This window comes from Mastigoproctus giganteus, chromosome 9 (assembly GCF_048544385.1).
Source record: "Mastigoproctus giganteus isolate SK-2022 chromosome 9, ASM4854438v1, whole genome shotgun sequence".
Taxonomy (NCBI): Eukaryota; Metazoa; Arthropoda; class Arachnida; order Uropygi; family Thelyphonidae; genus Mastigoproctus; species Mastigoproctus giganteus.
The window spans coordinates 144,887,140-144,908,075 of NC_143583.1; the positions used below are offsets into that span (position 1 = coordinate 144,887,140).

Genomic DNA, 20,936 nt, shown 5'->3' on the forward strand with positions numbered 1-20,936 from the left:
TTTGCTCTGTTTGCTAGTGATTTTTCATAAACTGCCTTTGCCTGTTGAACCTTTTCTGTGGTTCTATTACAGAACATCTTGTAACTGTTATAGGCTTCAGTACTTTTTATTGCTCTGTAACCTTTCCATGCCACCTTTTTTCTGCTCAAGTAATGTGGCAACTTCACTATTCATCCAACTTGGAACCCTCCTCGTGGAGTATTTTTTTTAATGGTAAATATGCATTCAAGGCATCTGTGATTAATGTTTTAAAAGCATACCACAGTTCAATTGTATTAGTATTAGTAACGGCCGCATGGTGCAAGAAAGCCTATGGCTTATGCTGCACCAGCCAAAAAAAAAAAAAAAAAAAAAAATCGGAACAAAACAATGATAAAAACAAAAAAAATAAAATAAAATAAATAACTAAATAATAATAATTAATAAAAAAAAAAGGAAATTAAACCTATCATCCTATGCGCTTCCCTTATCCGAAAGTACTATCCAGATGGCCTTTGAATTTCCCCAAACTGTCGGCCTCTACCACCCATGAAGGCAACTTATTCCAGTAATTTATAACTCGCTGGCTAAAATAAAACTTCCTGCAGTCTAAACATTTCCCCCGTAACTTGAATTTATGTTCCCTAGTTCTAGCATCATTTATAATCTTGAAAAGTTTGTGCTCATTCATTTTACTGATGCCTCTCAGAGCCTTAAACACCTCAATCAAATCTCCTCTAAGGTGTCTAGTTTCCAAACTCTGCAACCCACATATTCGAAATCTTTCTTCATAAAGACGCCCTTTTGCCGATCTCACCAGGCGAGTTACCCTTCTTTGCACCCTTTCAAGAAGCTCGATGTCTTTCTTTCGGTGCGGTCTCCATACTTGAACACAGTATTCCAAGTGTGGTCTAACATAAACCTTATATAATGGGATTATCACGTCCCTATCTCTACTTGCAAAAGTTCGATAGATCATCGATAGGACACCATGGGCCTTCCTTGCAACCTGTTTACAATGCTCAGAGAATTTCATGTCTGACCGTATCATAACACCCAAGTCCCTTTCCTCCAGTACTGGGTTTAGTTGAACTCCACCAAGTGAATAAGTTTTTTTGGGATTACTGTTTTCCAGGTGTAATACCTTACACTTTGTTGGATTAAAGCATAGCTGCCATTTTTCTGACCATTCCTGAAGTCTATCTAGGTCTCTCTGAAGAAGCTCAGCTTGACAGTGATCATTAACTACTCTACCAATTTTAACATCATCTGCAAATTTAGACCTCACGCCCTCTATCCCTTCATCAATGTCGTTTATGAAAATTAAAAACAACAGTGGTCCTAATACTGATTCTTGGGGAACCCCACTTCTTACATCAACCCAATCTGAGGAATAGCCATTTATCACAACCCTCCGCCACCTGCCCTGAAGCCATCCTGCTATCCATCTAAGGATTTTCCCAGTGATTTCAACCTGTTCCAGCTTATAAAGCAACCGCTCATGTGGGACTGAGTCAAAAGCTTTGCTGAAATCTAATAAACAATGTCGAAATTATTCCCTAAATCCAACTCATGAGCGACCCTTTCGAAATAGCGAACCAGATTTGTTAAACATGATTTTCCCTTTACAAAACCATGCTGAGTATTCTTGAGAATTTCAATTCGATCCAAATGATCCTGAATTCTACCCTTGATCATTGTCTCCATGATTTTCCCTACTACTGAAGTCAGACTGACAGGTCGATAATTTCTAACTTCACTTTTAGAGCCACCCTTATGTATGGGAGATACATTTGCACTTTTCCAATCCAAGGGAATCTCCCCAGAGTCTAGTGATGCTCGCATAATTAGCCTCAATGGTTCAATGCACTCGCTTGCCGTCTCTCTTAAGATTATAGGGTATATTCCATGAACTCCAGGAGCCTTACTGGTCTGTAGGCTCGAAAGTTTTTTCGTTAAATAATCTTGCGAAATTTCAATCTCATTAATTACATATTTTTTAACATCGCTCCCACAATTTCCCATTGCCACAAAAGGCTTTTCATTTGTAAATATCGATGCAAAATAACTGTTGAGTTCATCTGCAACAGCAGCTGGTGTATTTATTACTATCCCCTTTCCCTTACGTAAAGGTCTGATCTGGTTTGTCCTGCTCTTCTTGGCATTTATATATGTGAAGAATTCTTTATCCCCCCTCTTTGCTCTGTTTGCTAGTGATTTTTCATAAACTGCCTTTGCCTGTCGAACCTTTTCTGTGGCTCTATTACACATCACCTTGTAGCTGTTATAGGCTTCAGTACTTTTTATTGCTCTGTAACCTTTCCATGCCACCTTTTTCTGCTCAAGTAATGTGGCAACTTCACTATTCATCCAACTTGGAACCCTCCTCGTGGAGTATTTTTTTAATGGTATATACGCATTCAAGGCATCTGTGATTAATGTTTTAAAAGCGTACCAAAGTTCAATTGTATTCATTCTCTGCGCGATAGCTACCCAGTTAATAGAGGCCATGTAGTACCTTAAGGCATCGTAATTTCCTTTTCTGAAATCGAAACCCATTCCTTTGCCTTTTACTTCTGCTACCTCTCTCGTCATCATCCACCATAGAACTCTGTGATCACTTCCTGCTACTGGTTCCTCTACTGTCAGCCCTGTTATTTCATCTGATTCATGTGTGATGATGAGGTCTAGGATATTCTTTTCTCTAGTACGTTCCCTGACATGTTGATACAAATAACAGTCATCTAGTTGATTTAAAAATTTTATTCCCCATGTCGAGTTTCCTTCCCATTTACTCCAATCAATTAGAGGCAAATTGAAATCACCCATAATAAGACATTGACGCTTACTTGCCCATTCCATTTGCATGTAGAGGCTATTGTCATAATTTTCACAATCACCTGGTCTGTATATTACTCCTACTGGCATTATACCTTTTTTTCCAGCTGTCTCACAACTATACAGATTCTATACTAGCATGTGGAACATCTGAATCCGGGAAAGCTATCATCACCCTCAGGCTGCTTCTGATAAGAAGCATTATCCCACCACCCCTTCTATCTACCCTATCCTTCCTAAATACATTATACAAGCCGTATTGAAACTCATCATCCCCAATTTCCGGGTGGCACCACGTCTCCCTAAGCCCTATTATGTCCGCGTTACTTTTTTTAACCAGCAGTTTGAATTCGCTCATTTTATTGATGATACTTCTAACATTACTATATAAACAATTAAGACTTACTGTTCTTGTATATTTAACAACCCTAACACAACCCTTGAAGTTTTTTAGGCTTGCTTCCCTGGCATTAGCCACCCGCTCACTTGAAATGTTTCTGCCCCAGGAACATCTAGATAATATGTCCAGTTGGGGTAATAGATAAGAACTCTTGAAGTATGTACAAGAGTTACTTGGACCAATATTATCAGATAAATGCATGTCCACGTTACTTTTCCCTTTTCAGTATTACCCACATCCCCCATAATACTGGCAAAAACTTTTACACTACCTTCGTTTAAGTGTATCCCTTGTCTACAAAACAAATTCCTTCTACCTATAGCCGACCGGGCTAGCCGAGTGGGTAAAGTACCTGCCCGGCAACCCAAAGGTCGCGGGTTCGATTCCCGCCTCGGGCTTGGATCAAAGTACTGCAAAAACCTTGGGAGGTGCAATATGGCCACAGAAGCCGATGCGCCAACAACTACCAAATCAAAAAAAAAAAAAAAAAAAAAAAAAAACCTTCTACCTACAAGTGTGGGCCATGCTGATAGAAATTTCCTCCCTAAAGCCTTGCAGAGTCCTTCAAGTCTTGAGTTAATCCTCAAGGCTTTTAACATATAATCCCTCCTATCGTGTCTGGGCAGAATTGCAGACACATAGACATTGTGGCCTAGCTTGCAGCATTTCCTCAGCATGGTCCTGTATTTTTACAACAAATTGTCAGATCATGTACGTTTAATATCTTTAGTCGCCACATGAATAATAATATTCTCTTTACCCCCTTAAAATCTGACAATCTGTTGGTGACATTAATAGTTGCTCCCGGCAGACATACCCTGGTTCTACTCCACCTATCCTTATTACAAAAAATATTCCACGTTTCCCTGACAATGGAGTCTCCTAATAAAAACAGAAAAACCACTTGGTTTTTCTGTTTTGATGCCCGAATCGGCAGCGCATCACTTGGTAGATTGCTGGAGTCTTGAGTCCCTGATGAGCTCCCAGATGCATTATTCTCGAGGGCAAGCACCCGTTTTTTCAGTGACTCAAATTGTTCCATCAGTGCACCAAATTGTAATTTAAGATCGGTGCACTCCTTACATCAATCACAAAGAAAAGAATCCCCAGGTGAACTATGATTAGTCACCAGGTCGACCTTGGAAAACATTCCACAGGTTCCGCAATGGATTAAATCATGACTCACCCATAAATTGCCATCGGCTATTTCCGTGTGAGTCACGATACCCTGTGACATGTTTAAGATAGATCTCATAACTACCATTATAAAATTAGCTAAATGTCAATGAAAATTAACTTTAAAAAAATATATCTATAATATTATAAAAATCAAACTGTTACAGGAAAACCTATAACAAAATAATCCAACAATTTCTAAATAAATCAAATATTTAAAAGCAATAATCAACAGTAATCCAATTCACTTAACTGAGGAGCCCTGATGAAGTGCATCCGCTCACCTCCAATGCCAACACTCGAAAACCATTCAAGGCCTTGAATGGTTTGAGTAGGCTCAGTACTGGTGGGATTGTTCTTCTTGCTTAGATTACAAACCTGAGGAGGCATTGATTCAAATTGAGGAAAGATAGTTGTAGAATAGATGTGCAGAAATTTGCTTTTAGTCAGTGGGTAGTTGATTGCTGGAACAAACTTCCATCTGTCGTGGATGTTGATAGCTTAAATCATTTCAAGGAAGAACTGAACAAACTTTTAGAGTGCATGGATGGGTGAAATGGGAAGTGTTTATTATCCCTTTATATAAGGCAATAGTCAGTCCTTGCATACTGCATACTGGTCTAGAGGCCTCATTTTAGGAAGGATGTAGAGTTGTTAGAATGAGTACAGAGAAGGGCAACAAGATTGGTGAGTGGAACGAAGGGGGGGGTCCTCTTACCAAGAAACGCTTAAGTTCTGGAAATTGCAGAATATGGAGACTAGGCACCTGCGAGGTGATCTGATTGAGGTGTATAAGGCCTTGAATGGTTTGAGTAGGCTCAATACTGGTGGGATTCTTCTTGCTTAGATTATGAACCTCAGGAGGCATTAATTCAAATTGAGGAAAGACAGTTGTAGAATAGATGTGCAGAAATTTGCTTTTAGTCAGTGGGTAGTTGATTGCTGGAACAAACTTCCATCTGTTGTGGACGTTGATAGCTTAAATCAATTCAAGGAAGAACTGAACAAACTTTTAGAGTGAATGGATGGGTGAAATGGGAAGTGTTTATTATTATTATTTTCATCTCATATAGACCTCAATCATCCTCCCACCCCCAAAGATGCCCGGTTTACAAGCTCTGTAGCCCACATATTTGCAGTCTCTCTCATATGGGTACCTTTTCACATCTCACCAAGCAGTTTGTCTGTCTTTTGACCCTTTCAAGAAACCCAACATCTTTTTTTAGGTGCAGTCTCTATACTAGGGCACAATATTTGAAATGTGATCTTACAGTTACTTTATACAGTGAGATTATGACTTTACTATCTCTGCAAGAAAATGTTCAATTAATCATCAATGGGCTTATAAATCATCTATAAGCATTCCTTTACCCCTGTCTGCACTGTTCAGAGAACATCATACCCACATGTACTGTAATCCCTCTATTTCTTTGATGTTTTTAATAGCTACCACTTTTTTCACCATTCTTGAATCTCTTCCACCTTGTTCTGAAGAGCACTACTTGATGCTGTTGACTACTCTTCTGATCTTTACACCATCTGAAAATTTTTATATCACAAAAATAAAAAAATAAAAAAATTGCATCCTCTTTCATTTCATTGATACCATTTGAGCAAATCAGAAAAACAATACCTCCAGTACTGATTCTTGGGGACTCCATTTCTGTGTTAGCCCAATCTGTAAAGTAACTATCAATCACAACCCTCTGTCTCCTGTTTCTGCAGCCACCCTTGATCCATCTAAGAATCTTACCTGTGATTCCAATATACCCCAGTTAATCTCTCATATGTATAACCTTACAACCGAATATTATGAACTAATATTTTTAGAGCTCTTGATATATGTAGTTAAGTTTGCTTCATGTGTGCAGTTAGTTTTTGGTGTTATAAATTTTCTGTTATTTTGTTGTATATAGACATATTTATAAATCATTTTCAATCAGATAAAATACTTAGATTTGAATTAATATTGTATTTTTGTTGTGCCTATTCTGTACATAGTTAGCGACTGTAGGAATATGGGCAAACAAGAGTCACTGAGGCAGTTTGAAATTAATAAATTTTGAAAATATTTCCATGTAGTTACCTGAATCATTTCATTACATTCATTTTATATATTTTAAGGTTCCTCAGCTCCATACAGGTGAATTGGTTGTACAAGAAGGTTCCTATGCTTTGCTCTCAACAAATGAATTATCTGTTTATGATCCTGACACACTGACACCAGAACTTAAGATCAAACTCCTTACTGCTCCACGGCATGGATTGCTGAAATACAAAGATCACATCTTGCATGTTGAAGAAGAGTTTTCATTAGATGATATTTTAGCTCTTCATCTCAAGTATGATATTTTAATCTTTATAATTTTTGAATATTATAAGTCCATCTTCTAAAGCAGAGATCATTCCTCGAATCATTGACGGAAATTAATTTTCAGAAATAAGGAGGGTGCTTTACAGTTTGGAAACTTAGAGAATAAATCATGTTATGTTATTAAAAAAAAATGACATATATTTTGCATCTTTTTAGAATATAAGGCAATTGTGATATAGTTAGGATTAGACAGGGACATAAATTTCCAAAAAGAGGTTTGTTTGTTTGTTATTTGGTTTTTAGGAACATTAGCAACTAAGGCCGTATTGCTCCGGGGATATGCAGTGGTTATTCCCTGACCTTTCTGCATCCTCTGTATTTGGTGGTCACAGGCTCGAACCTCGGTCTAATCAAGAAGCGTGTGCTATGCACTGCTGCTCCTGGCCACCTGGCTACAGAGGCGCCAGCCAAAAAGACGTGATGTACATGAGAACCAATACATATATTATATTGTATGTAAAGTTGAATGTAAACAATTGATAGAATTTACTAGTTTACACTACACCAGGTTTAGAATGAAAGAAGTAATTTTTAGATGCATTTGCAAAAGTACATCAAAGTTTACTGAGATGATCTTGTCTCCTCTATAGCCAATACTTTCAAAAGTAGCTGAATTTGTGAATTAAAATGTAGTAGGATCAAGAATAGAGTTCAATTAAGTAGAATGAAAAAGGATTATCTACTGGGACCACATTGTGTCAGTAACTATAAGGTATTGTCGTCCAAAGAACCAAGGGAACTAACATTTTAATAAACTCTAAACCTGCCAGAGGACTGTGGCCCTATGTTGTGCAAACCACAATCATGTGTACTTATCCAATTGAGAATAAAGAACCAAAGAAAGCATTGGAAAAACTTTACCAGTGAATATATCCAGCACCCCTTGATGAAAATTAATCAAAATATTACAATAGAGAGTATCTTTGGCAGAAAGGATAATTTATGAAAAAAAAGAAGAAAAAATCAAGACTGTAAAAATTATTTAATTAAATGAAGCACATAACCCTGTAATAGAAATGGACCTGGATATCCCTGAGTAATCAGCAATGTGGGAAGATAGAACTGAAATGCTTAAGTTTGATGTGTAGGGGTGGGGTGTGAAGGATACACAAACTATGGAAAAGGAAGATTGATAATGGCACCAGCCTCTATGGCTACTGGACACAGAATCAACAAGCTGAATAATTATACCAAAGATATTCTCTAAAATATGATATAAATAATTGTGATAGTTTAACAGTACACATTCCAGAGGTCACAATTGCCACTGAACCAATTTTCCATCTACTACAGCTTTGACCTCAAAGTGTACAAATTTCATATAATAGCACAGAACAAAAAAATCTGCACACTTGGAATACATTCTATTTGTTGTGAAAACATCTTTAGTGGCACCTAACGATGGAATGTAATGGAAGTGTAACAGAAATGTGAGATGGATGTGTATTGTTGTGGTCAAATATTTGTATTATTGCAAATCATGCTAAGGCAGGATCATGTCACAAAAGAACCATAATAATGGTTCTTTAGTGGCCATCATACTATTCTACAAATGGATTTTGCTAACCTTTTCCAAGCCAAGAATGTTTTCACATAAAACATCTTTCGTGCTTGCGCGGTACACATGCAATTTTTTTTCTACCAGCAAATTAGCATTAGCAGAGGCACATGATGCAAGAAAGCAAGCTTATGCAGCAACAGCCAAAAAAAAAAAAAATAAAATAAAAAAAAAAGCTCCGATTTCACCCCGCCATTCGTTCCAAATACCTGTCCAGCTCAGCCTTAAATTTATTTAGGCTATCAACTTCCACAACAAAAGATGGAAGTTTGTTCCACCAATCAACTACCTGTTAGCTAAAGGCATACTTCCGCATCTATTCTACAACTCTCTTTTCTCAATTTGACTTTAGCCCTCTCAGGTGATTATTCTGAGCAAGAGGAAGAATCCCATCAGCACTGAGCATGCTCAAACCGTTCAATGCTTTATACACTTCAATCAGATTACCTCGCAGGTGCCTAGTCTCCAAATGCTGTAATCTGCAAAACTTAAGCCTTTCTTCATAAGAGCAACCCTTTGTTCCATTCACTAATCTTGTTGCCCTTCTCTGTACTCGTTCCAACAGCTCTGTATTCTTCTTAAAATGAGGCCTCCAGATCTATATATAGTACTCAAGGTGTGGCCTGACCATCGCCTTGTACAAGGGGATAATCACCTTATCCATGCTAGCAAAATTCCCGTATATCACTGACAAGACACCATGAGCTACTCTTGCAGACTATCTGCACTGCTCAGAAAACAACGTCATATCTGCCTGCACAATTACTCCAGGTCCTTTTCATTCTCTAGGTTCTTTTCATTCTGCTTCCCATATGTAGTACTTTACATTTGTCAATGTTAAACTTCATTTGCTACCTCTCAGCCCATCTGCTCAACTTTTCTAGATTCTGTTGCAGCAGCGTACTGTCATTAGTGTCATTAACAACCCTGCCAACCTTTGTTTCATCTGCAAACTTGGCCATTAAGCCTAATATACCAATATCATCAATATCATTTATAAATACAGAAAACAATAATGGACCCAACACTGAATCCTGAGGGACTCCACTAATAACATTAGTCCACGAAGAGCAGTGTCCATTGATTACCACTCTCTGTGTTCTCCCACTCAACCATCCGTTTATCCATAGCAGCAATTTGCCTCCAATGCCGCACTGCTCAAATTTGTGCAGCAGTCTTCCCTGTGCAACAGTATCAAAAGCCTTTCTAAGATCCAAATATATATATCAAAGTTATTCCCTGCATCCAGTTCCTTTGTGACCACATCATAGTATCCAATCAAATTGGTCAGACAAGACTTCCCCTTAACAAACCTCTGCTGTGTCTGAGCTATAACTGAAGTCTTGTCTAGATGATCCTGCAGTGCTCCTTTAGGGACCTCCAAAGCCAGGTGGGCAGGAGGCGCAGTGCATAGCACACGCTTCTTGATTAGACTGGGGTTCAAGCCCATGACCATCAAATACGGAGGATGCGGAAAGGTCAGGGAATGACCACCGCATATCCCCGGAGCAATATGGCCTTAGTTGCTAATGCTCCTAAAAAAACAAACAAACAAACAACAACAGTGCTTCTTTAACCAGTGCCTTCATTAATTTCCCTGGAACAGAAGTTAAACTAACAGATCTATAATTACTTGCGTTGCCCTTTGATCCTCCTTTGTGAATTGGGGTCACATTTGCACATCTCTAGTTCATGAGTACCTCCCCTGAGTCCAAGGAAGCTCTCATAATCATGGCTAAGGGTTTGCTTACTTCCTTTGCTGCCTCCTTTAATATAACTGGATAGATCCCATCCACTCATTGTAGAGCGAATATCATCTTTTAAGGGCACAAAAGGTGATATAGTTGTACACGTTGGCACTAATGATATTAAGAGTAGGAGACCGGCAGAATTACTTAACAAGTACAGGTCACTGTTGAACAAAAGCCGAGAATTAGGGTTGAATTTGAAAGTGTCTGCAATTCTGCGCAGACATGATAGGAGGGAGTATATGATGAGAGCCTTGTCGATCAATTCGGCCCTGGAAAGATTGTGCAAGGCTCAAGGGGTAGAATTTTTTTCAGCCTGGACTGTACTTGTTAACAGGAGAGATTGCTTCTACAGGGATGGGATACACTTAAATATAAAGGGTGCAAGAATATTTGCTGATGCTATCGAGGCAGTGTTAGGTGGGTTGGAAAACTGCTAGCTTGGGGGGAGACAAAGACCAATAGATTGACAGTAGCCACTGGCAGAGGTGAAAGAGATTCTTGCACTGCTTCTATTAAAATGAGCAGAAGCCTGAAAAACAAGATGCATGATATTTCAGAGACTGCTGAGAGCCACTGCGGTACAAATAAACACATGGGTTGTGTTAGGGTAGCTAACAATAGAAACAGGTGCAGGTATACTTGCATGTACACCAATGCTAGGAGTTTAGTAAATAAATTTGATGAATTTGAGGTATTGCTCAAAACATCAAAGGCAGATATTGTTGGGATATCAGAGACGTGGTGTCACACAGATATAAGGGATGCAGAACTGGAATTTGGGGAGTACAACGTCTACAGAAAGGATAGACAGGATAGGAAGGGGGAGGGGTTATGCTATTAGTTAAGAAACACATAAAAACTAAGGAAGTGAAGCCAGTTGACATCGCTGGACAGTGCAGTGTTGAGTCAGTTTGGTGTGACATAAGCATTGGGAGATCAAAATTGAGAGTAGGAGTGTGCTATAGGCCTAATGACTCTGATGAGTATAATAAGAAACTGTACAGGGAAATAGAGTGGACCAGTAAATCAGCTAGTCTTATAATGGGAGATTTTAATTTCCCAGATATTGACTGGAATTTGGGGGCTGGTCACTCACACACTAGCAGGGCTTTTGTGGATTTATTGGATGATTGTTTTCTACATCAGCATGTTCGGGAGGCAACTAGAGGGAGTAATACTCTTGATTTGATTATCAGCAGTGATTCTTCATGCATTAAGAATTTGCAGATAAATGAACCACTAGGTGGCAGTCATCACAGTGTGCTGAAGTGGGATTTACTCAAAGAGGTAACTACCATTAGGGGTAAAGGGAAGGGTTATTGCTTCCGTAAAGGCGACTACGATGGACTGAGACAGTATTTAAATTCTATACAGTGGGACCAACTGATGATGTTACCAACAGCAAATTCAAAATGGGAAGCATTCAAACAATTAATCTCAGAAGCTACTAGGCTTTACATACCAACTAAGAAATATTGTTCAATGTTTAGGCCAAAATGGATGTCAGATGAACTAATGAGGCATATGGCAGAGAAGAAAAATGCATGGGATACTTACAAATTAACACATGACACAGAAGCCTATGATAGATACAAGTTGATACGCAACCAAGTTACAAAGGAGGTTAGGCAGGCGAAGGCAGATTACGAGAAATCCTTGGCAAGGGATGCAAAGAAAAACAGCAAAGAGTTCTTTACTTATGTAAACTCTAGAAGGAAGGGGATGAATCAGATTGGTCCACTTGATATTGATGGGTCAACTGTTGATGATCTTGCTCAAGTAGCTAACAAACTAAATGAATATTTTGCATCGACATTCACACATGAGTTGTTTAGCGAGGGGAATGCCAGAGGTGTATTCAACTCTAGCAGTAAGCTACAGAATCTTGAAATAACTGGGAGTAAAGTGGAGGAGAAACTGTTGAAGATAAACACAAGAAAGGCACCCGGGGTGGATGGGATCTATCCAGTTATATTAAAGGAGGCAGCAAAGGAAGTAAGCAAACCCTTAGCCATAATTATGAGAGCTTCCTTGGACTCAGGGGAGGTACCCATAGACTGGAAAAGTGCAAATGTGACCCCAATTCACAAAGGAGGATCAAAGGCAGACACAAGTAATTATAGACCTGTGAGCTTAACTTCTGTTCCAGGAAAATTAATGTAGGCACTGGTTAAAGAAGCACTGCAGGATCATTTAGACAAGACTTCAGTTATAGCTCGGACACAGCATGGTTTTGTTAAGGGGAAGTCTTGCCTGACCAATTCGATTGGATACTATGATGCAGTCACAAAAGAACTGGATGCAGGGAATAACTTTGATATTATTCCCTGCATCCAGTTCTTGGATATTATACTTGGATCTTAGAAAGGCTTTTGATACTGTTGCACATGGAAGACTGCTACACAAATTGGAGCAGTGTGACATTGGAGGCAAATTGCTGCTATGGATAAAGGGGTGGTTGAGGGGGAGAAGACAGAGTGTGGTAATCAATGGACACTGCTCATCATGGACTAATGTTATTAGTGGAGTCCCTCAGGGCTCAGTGTTCGGTCCATTATTGTTTTCTGTATTTATAAATGATATTGATGATGGTATATCAAGCTTAATGTCCAAGTTTGCAGACGATACAAAGGTTGGCAGGGTTGTCAAGGACACTAATGACACTATGCTGCTGCAACAGGATCTGGAAAGGTTGAGCAGATGGGCTGAGAGGTGGCAAATGAAGTTTAACATTGACAAATGTAAAGTACTACACATGGGAAACAGCAACCCCAGAGCAACGTATCAACTCTGTGGTACTACACTGACAGTGGTAGAGAATGAAAGGGAATTGGGGGTGGTTGTGCAGGCAGATATGAAGTTCTCTGAGCAGTGCAGACGGGCTGCAAGAGTAGCTCATGGAGTATTGTCAATGATATACAGGAATTTTTCCAGCAGGGATAAGGAGGTGATTATTCCCTTGTATAAGGCAATGGTCAGGCCACACCTAGAGTACTGTATACAGGTCTGGAGGCCTCATTTCAAGAAGGATGTAGAGCTGCTGGAACGAGTACAGAGAAGGGCAACAAGATTAGTGAATGGAACAAAGGGGTGCTCTTACGAAGAAAGGCTTAAGTTTTGCGAATTACAGTGTCTGGAGACTAGGCACCAGCGAGGTGATCTGATAGAGGTGTATAAAGCCTTGAATGGTTTGAGCATGCTCAATGCTGATGGGATTCTTCCTCTAGCTCAGAATAATCACCTGAGAGGGCATAAATTCAAATTGAGGTAAGACAGATGTAGGACAGACGTGCGGAAATTTGCCTTTAGCCAGTGGGTGGTTGGTTGGTGGAACAGACTTCCATCCCTTGTAGTGGAGGTTGATAGCCTAAATAAGTTTAAGGCTCAATTGGACAGGGATTTTGAACGAACAGAGGGGTGAAGTGGAAGTGGGGTTTTTTTTTTTTTTTTTTTTGGATGATGCTGCATAAGCTTGCTTTCTTGCATCAAATACCTCTACTAATGCTAATGCTAACTCCAGGTGCCTTTCTTATGTTTATTTTCAACAATTTCTCCTCCACTTTCCTCTTTATTATTAGAAAATCATCTAGTTCACTACCAGAGTTTAGTTTACCTCTAGCATTCCCCTCCCTGAATAACTCCTCATGTTTGAATGTAGATGCAAAATACTCATTTAGTTTGTTAGCCACCTGAGCAGAATCATCAACAGTTGAATCATCGATATCCAGTGGACCAATCTAATTCAACCCCTTCCTTCTAGAGGTTACATAGGTAAAGAACTCTTTGCTGTTTCTTTTTTGCATCCTTTGCCAAAGATTTCTCATAATCTGCCTTTGCTTGCCTAATCTCCTTTGTGACATGGTTACAGACCAGCTTATATCTATCATAGGTTTCCATGTCACCCATTAATATATATGGATCCCATGTGCATTTTTCTTCTCTGCCACATGTCTCATTAGTTCATCTGACATCCATTTAGGCCTATACCTTGAACAATATTTCTTAGTTGGTAGGTAAAGCCTAGTAGCTTCTGAGATTAATTGTTTGAATGCTTCCCATTTTGAATTTGCTGTTGGTAACATCATCAGTTGATCCCACTGTATAGAATTTAAATACTGTCTCAGACCTCCGTAGTCGCCTTTACGAAAGCAAAAACCCTTCTCTTTACCCTTGATGGTAGTTACCTCTTTGAGTAAATCCCACTTCAGCACATTGTGATCACTGTCACCTAGTGGTTCCTTTATCTGCAGATTCTTGCATTCACTACAGAATTTTCCATCTACTTGCATCTACTACTGCAGAATTTTTCATCTTCTACAGCTTTGACCTCAAACCATACAAATTTCATATAATAGCACAGAACAAAAAAAAAATCTGCACACTTGTTGGAATATATTGTTTTGATGTGAAAACATCTTTAGTGGTATCTACAATGGAATGTAACGGAAGTGTAACAGAAATGTGAGATGGATGTGTATTGTTGTGGTCAAGTATTTGTATTGTTGCAATCATACTAAGGCAGTATCATGTCACAAAAGAACCATAATAATGGTTCTTTAGTGACACATCATACTATTCTACAAACGGATTTCGCTAACCTCTTCCAAGCTAAGGATGTTTTCACATAAAACATCTTTCGTGTTTACGGGGTACACACATGCAATTTTTTTTCTACCACCAAATGACTTGCTGTGGAGAGAAAATGTAGGATATATGCATTTTGACAGTTTGTATCTGGAAAATATAAATGAAAGATCCACGGCTTGTTGGAATTGTTAACAATGGCAGTTAGCCGTGATGGGTGCTATTATATGTGCTCTTGCTAAATGCATTTATAAATATGGTTTTAATGTGTTTACTATAAATCATTTTGTGATACGCGAGTATAGTCTGATAAGTTCTATCAGGTTTAACTATTTATAATCAAGGAAAGGTAATATTTAAGCTAAATTTGCGATAAGTCTGTTTTGGCAGTTAGAGCATTGTTTGTTCTAACTGTTAATTCCAGCTGCCTATGCTTTAGCATAGTGCTGATACTTCAAAATTTAAAGAGCTGATCTTTAAATTCTACAAGGTATGAATGAGGGGGACTTTAAAAAGGGTGGAAGGGTGTGTCAGGTCAATTAGTTATCTAATTTTGGCAAAAAATATCTTCTTATCAGAAAAGATATAGAATTTTAAAGATTTTTTGATTTAATCAGTAAAGGCCTATACAGCCATTGACAATAGAGAAAGAAGGCTTGTAGTGCCCCTTATGGGTATTAGTGTCTTCTTTCTGTTTATGCAGCAGTGTAGACTACACTGCTTCTGTGCACCCTTTTGGAAATTCCAATGGTGATATAGTATAATAAAAAAAATCATTTATAAAATGGAATCAGTTATACAGAGAGGTGATCTCACATGTGATAAAATTTGTGGAAGGTGTTGCTAGTATTACGAATTTTGAAAATGGTGCTAAGGGGTAATCTCACTGTTGGTAGAGAGAACACAAGTCTGCAAATTTCAAATATAAATTAAGAAAGAATTGGAATTCTTCACATAAGTGGGAATTTTAGGATCCAAGTATATCACAAGGTAAATTGTCAATGAGTGTAAGCAAAGAATCTTTTGAGGCTTCTTGTCTCTGGAAGGGTGAGAAAATGTTGGAATAGGAGGAGGCAGTACCGTCTTAATGCATGGACACAGGGTACTTGCCCAGGGGCCCCACAATTATAGGGCACGATTCCAAACAGCAATACAGTCTGTGAAAAAAATTTAAAATATTTATATTAGCATTAGCATTAGTAGAGGCATACAATGCAAGAAAGCAAGCTCATGCAGCTGATGCTGCTGAAAAAAAAAAAAAAAAAAACACCCTCCCATTTCACCCCTCCATCCATTCCAAATGCCTCTCCAGCTCAGCCTTAAATTTATTTAGACTATCAACCTCCACAACAAAAGATGGAAGTCTGTTCCACCAATCAACTACCTGCTGGTTAAAGGCAAATTTCTGCACATCTATTCTGCAACTATTTTTCCTCAGTTTGAAACTGTGCCCCCTCAGGTTCTTAGTCTGAGCAAGAGAAAGAATCCTATCAGCATTCAGCTTGCTCAACCCATTCAAGGCCTTAAACACCTCAATCAGATCAGCTCACAGGTGCCTACTTTCTGGGTGCTGCAATTTGCAGAACTTAAGAAGCCTTTCTTGGTAAGAGCACCCCTTTGTTCCCCTCACCAATCTTGTTGCCCTGCTTTGTACTTTTTCTAGCAACTCTACATCCTTCCTAAAATAAGGCCTCCAGACCTGTACACAGTACTCTAGGTGTACTGTGTACACCTAGAGTACTCTAGATGTGGCCTGATTATACATTGCCTTGTTTAATGGGATAATCACCTCCCTGTCTCTGCTAGCAAAATTCCTATATATCATTGACAAGACTCCATGACCTGCCCTGGCAGCCCCTCTGCACTGCTCAGCGAACTTCATATTTTACTGCACAATTTTAATGCCCAGGTCTTTTTCACTTTCTACTTCCCTGAGTGTAGTACCACACAGTTGGTATGTTTCGTTTCGGTTATTGCTACCCATATGCAGTACTTTGCATTTGTCAATGTTAAACTTCAGTTTCCACTTTTCAGCCCATTTGCCCAACATAACTAGATCCAGTTGGAGTAGCATACTGTCTTTACTGTCGTTAACAACCCTGCCAACCTTTGTATCATCTGCAAACTTGGACATTAAACCTGATTTACCTTCTTCAATATCATTGATAAATATACAAAACAACAATGGGCCGAACACTGGGGAACCCCATTAATAACATTTGTCCACGAAGAGCAGCGTCCATTGATTACCACTCTCTGTTGTCTCCCACTCAACCATCCCTTTATCCATTGTAGCAACTTACCCTTAATGCCGTACCTCTCCAATTTGTACAGCAGTCTTCCGTGTGCAACAGTATCAAAAGCTTTCCTGAAATCCAAGTATGTGATATCAAAATTATTTTTGGCATTCAGTTCCTTTGTGACTACATCATAGTATCCAATGAAATTGGTCAGACAAGACCTCCCTTTAACAAACCCATGCTGTGTCTTAACTATTACTGCAATCTTGTTTAGATGATCCTGTAATGCTTCTTTAACCAGTGATTCCATTATTTGTTCTGGAATAGAAGTTAAACTAACAGGTCTATAATTATTTGTGTTGCCCTTTGAACCCCATTTGTGATTTGGGGATACATTTGCACATATCCAGTCCATGGGACCTCCCCTGACTCTAAGGATGCCCTCATAATTATGGCTAAGGGTTTGCTTATTTCCCTTGCTGCCTCCTTCATTATAACTAGATAGATTACATCTACCCCAGGTGCCTTTTTTATGTTTAACTTCAACAATTTCTCCTCAACTTTGCTGTCAGTTATTACAAAATAACTGAGCTCCCTGTTTGAGTTTCATAAACTTCTGGCACTCCCCTCATTGAATAACTCCTCATGTGTGAATGTAGATGATGCAAAATACTCATTCAGTTTATTCAGCTACCTGAGCATGATCATCAATAGTCAACTCATCTATGTTAAGTGGTTCGATCTGATTCATCCCTTTCCTTCTAGAGTTTACAGAAGTAAAGAATTCTTTGCTATTTTTCTTTGCATCCTTTGCCAATGATTTCTCATAATCTGCCTTCGCTGCCTGACCTCCTTTGTGACTTGATTACAGACTAGTTTATATCTGCCCTAGGCTTCTGTGTCACCTGATACTTTATGTGCATCCCATACATTTTTCTTCTCTGCAACGATCCTCATTAGTTCATCTGACATCCATTTAGGCTTAAACCTTGAATGGTATTTCTTAGTTGGAATGAAAAGCCTAGTAGCCTCCAAAGTTAAGTCCCTGAAGGCTTCCCACTTAGAATTCAACGTTGGTAACATTATCAGTTAATCCCACTGTACAGAATTTTAAAACTATCTGAGACCCCTCTAGTCACCTTTACGAAAGCAAAAGCCCTTCTCTTTAGTCTTGATGGTAGTTACATCTTTAAGTAATTCCCACATCAGTACATTGTGATCACTGTCACCTAGTGGTTCCTTTATCTTCAGATTCTTAATGCATGAATAATTACTGCTGATAATCAGATCAAGAGTATTACTCCCTCTGGTTGACTCTCGAACACGTTGCTGTAGAAAACAGTCATCCAATAAATCCACAAAAGCCTTGCTAGTGTGCGAGTGATCAATCCACAAGTTCCAGTCAATATCTGGAAATTTAAAATCCCCCATTATAAGACATTCTGATTTACTGGCCCGCTCTATTTCTCTGCACAATTGCTCATTATACTCATCAGATTCATTAGACCTATAACACACACCTACTCTCATTTTTGCTTTCCCAGTGCTTATGTCACACCAAACAGACTCAACATTGCATTGTCGACCAACATCAGTTGGATGCACTTCCTTAGATTTTATGTGTTTCTTAACTAACAGCATAACCCCTCCTCCCTTCCTGTCCTGTCTTCCTTTCTGTACTCATCGTTCTCCCCAAATTCCAATTCTGCACTGCTTATGTCTGTGTGATACCACGTCTCTGATATTCCAACAATATCTGCCTTTGTTGTCTTGACTAGCACTTCAAGCTCATCAAATTTATTATCTATACTCCTTGAATTGGTGTATATGCAAGTATGCATGCACCTGTTTCTACTTTTAGTTACCCTAACACAGCCCATGTATTTATTTGTTCCACTATGATTCCCAGCAGTCCTGGAAATCTCCATTGCCTTGCTTTCCAGGCTGCTGCTCATTCTTTTAGAATGAGCAGCAGCCTGAAAAGTGCAAGAATCACTTCTGCCTCTGCCTGCGGCCACTGTTGACCTTTTAGTCTGTGTATCACTCCAAGCTAACAGTTTTCCGACCCACCTAACACTGCCTCGATAGCATCAGCAGATATTCTTACACCCTTTCTATTTAAGTGACTCCATCTCTGTAGAAGCAATCTCTCCTGTCAACAAGTACAGACCAGGCTCAAAAAAATTCTACCCCTTGAGCCTTGCACATCTCTCCAGGACCGAATTGATCGACAAGGCTCTCATATACTCCCTCCTATCATGTCTGGGGCCAATTGCAGACACTTTCACATTCAACCCTAACTCGCGACTTTTTTTAACGTAAGTAAATCTGTAGATCTCTTACTCTTAATGTCATTAATTCCAACGTGTACAACAATATTGCCTTTGTGCCCTTAAAAGATGATATTTGCTTTACAACGTCATTAACTTTTGCCCTTAGCAGACATAACCTGGTCCTGTTCCACCTATCCTTCTTGCATAGTATGTTCCCTGCTCCCTGACAATAGTGCCCAAACAATAACTAATTCCTTTGGGACCAGCACATTCTGCCTTGGAGATTGCCTCTGCATTGCCTGATGCACAGACATGAGCTCTGCCGTTGAGCTGGGCAGCTGAGAGCTTGAGTGGCCCCTCATATTAATTTCTTTGAGGGCATTTACCCTACACCACAAGCTCTCATAGACACCCACAGAATGCTGAGTTGGTGCCTAATTTCTTGACACTCTAGGCATCTAGAGTGTCAAGATCATGTCCCATTTTAGAAAGTTCAGCAAACATTTCACACATTTTTTGAGCCTGTGATGTGTTGGAGAATCACCCTCTTTGTTTCTTCCCCAAGTCACAGCACTCTCGCTAGTCTGTGATCTTTGCTTCGCAGCTCTAGTCTGGGTCATGATTTCCGTTTAAATACAATATAAGTAACAATGAAGTTTAATAAGATTAATAATATTTTTGATTAATTGATAATACTATAATAAGCTAACAGATTCCTAACTGAGTACTTTGTATTATGCTATCTGGTTTCACTTTATACTTTACGCTATCAGATATATACGTTACGTTATTTCTTATCGACTACAATATGGCGGCTAGTTCAACAATATTGGCGCCAACACCAGGAGTCATAGCTTCCAAAAATTGCTAGTTAAATTCAAAATAAGAAGGAAATGAACACTACTAAACTTATTTAATATCTCTGTAAAACACAATGTAGTATGTTAATTAATGAAGAATACGATAAAAATTAAAAGTACTTATCTCTTTACAGCAGTCAAAAAATCCACCGACTGTTCTCTTCCTCGACTAGAGTGCTCTTGCTATATTTTTTTACTAATTTTTTATTACTAATTTTTAAAAAATTACCAATCTTTCATCTTTCTATTGTTTAAAACTTGCATTTCTGTATTTCTAGCTTATCTGGAAGGCAACCTCTCTTCCCTTTAACAATTGCTTTAAGTATTTGCCATTCATTGCTAATCCCTATAATCAGTGAGCAATATTATAGTTAAAAAAAAAAGAAAAAAAAAGTCTTCTCACCCTCCAAGGAATTTTCATGGTCCTCTTGAGTCCACCTCATTAAGAGTTTGTTGGAGGCATTGATGACTTGATTTATTTAATGGAATATATAGTAGAAACTTTAATTTTTATAACTTATTTATTGTATATCTGCTTGATAATAAATGCATAAAGATATGCATAATATTATAATGCATAACATACAGAATTGAATAATGTGCCTGAACATGTATTCTTCCATTTTTTAAATCCTGGTTTCCTTCAACAGAAACTAAGTTGGTGTTACTAGCACTGAAAAGCCAGATCGCTTTTGCCAGTCTTTGTTCACTTTTATGTTTCTCCAAACAAATTTTAACTTTATTTTCCTGGTGAAAATTTGCCACATTCTGGGTAGTTTTTCACAGTAATACTTTTGGAAGGCCACTTCTTAATGAGTGGTCTTAATATTTTATTTATTTATTTTTTTTGTTAAATTTCTTTAAGTAACTGGTTTCTTTTAATTTTTGACTTGTAAACAACCA

The 20,936-nt window shown here is 38.6% G+C and overlaps 1 protein-coding gene across 1 annotated transcript in view; it reads left to right on the plus strand.

Moving 5' to 3' along the window:
* Positions 1-8,168: 8,168 nt before the first annotated feature.
* Positions 8,169-20,936, plus strand: part of LOC150080792 (FRAS1-related extracellular matrix protein 1-like) — a 37,457-nt gene continuing 24,689 nt past the window's right edge. The window contains exon 1 of the mRNA XM_090380822.1: positions 8,169-8,197. Coding sequence (XP_090236948.1) covers positions 8,169-8,197 — 29 coding nt within the window. The remainder of the gene's footprint in view (positions 8,198-20,936) is intronic.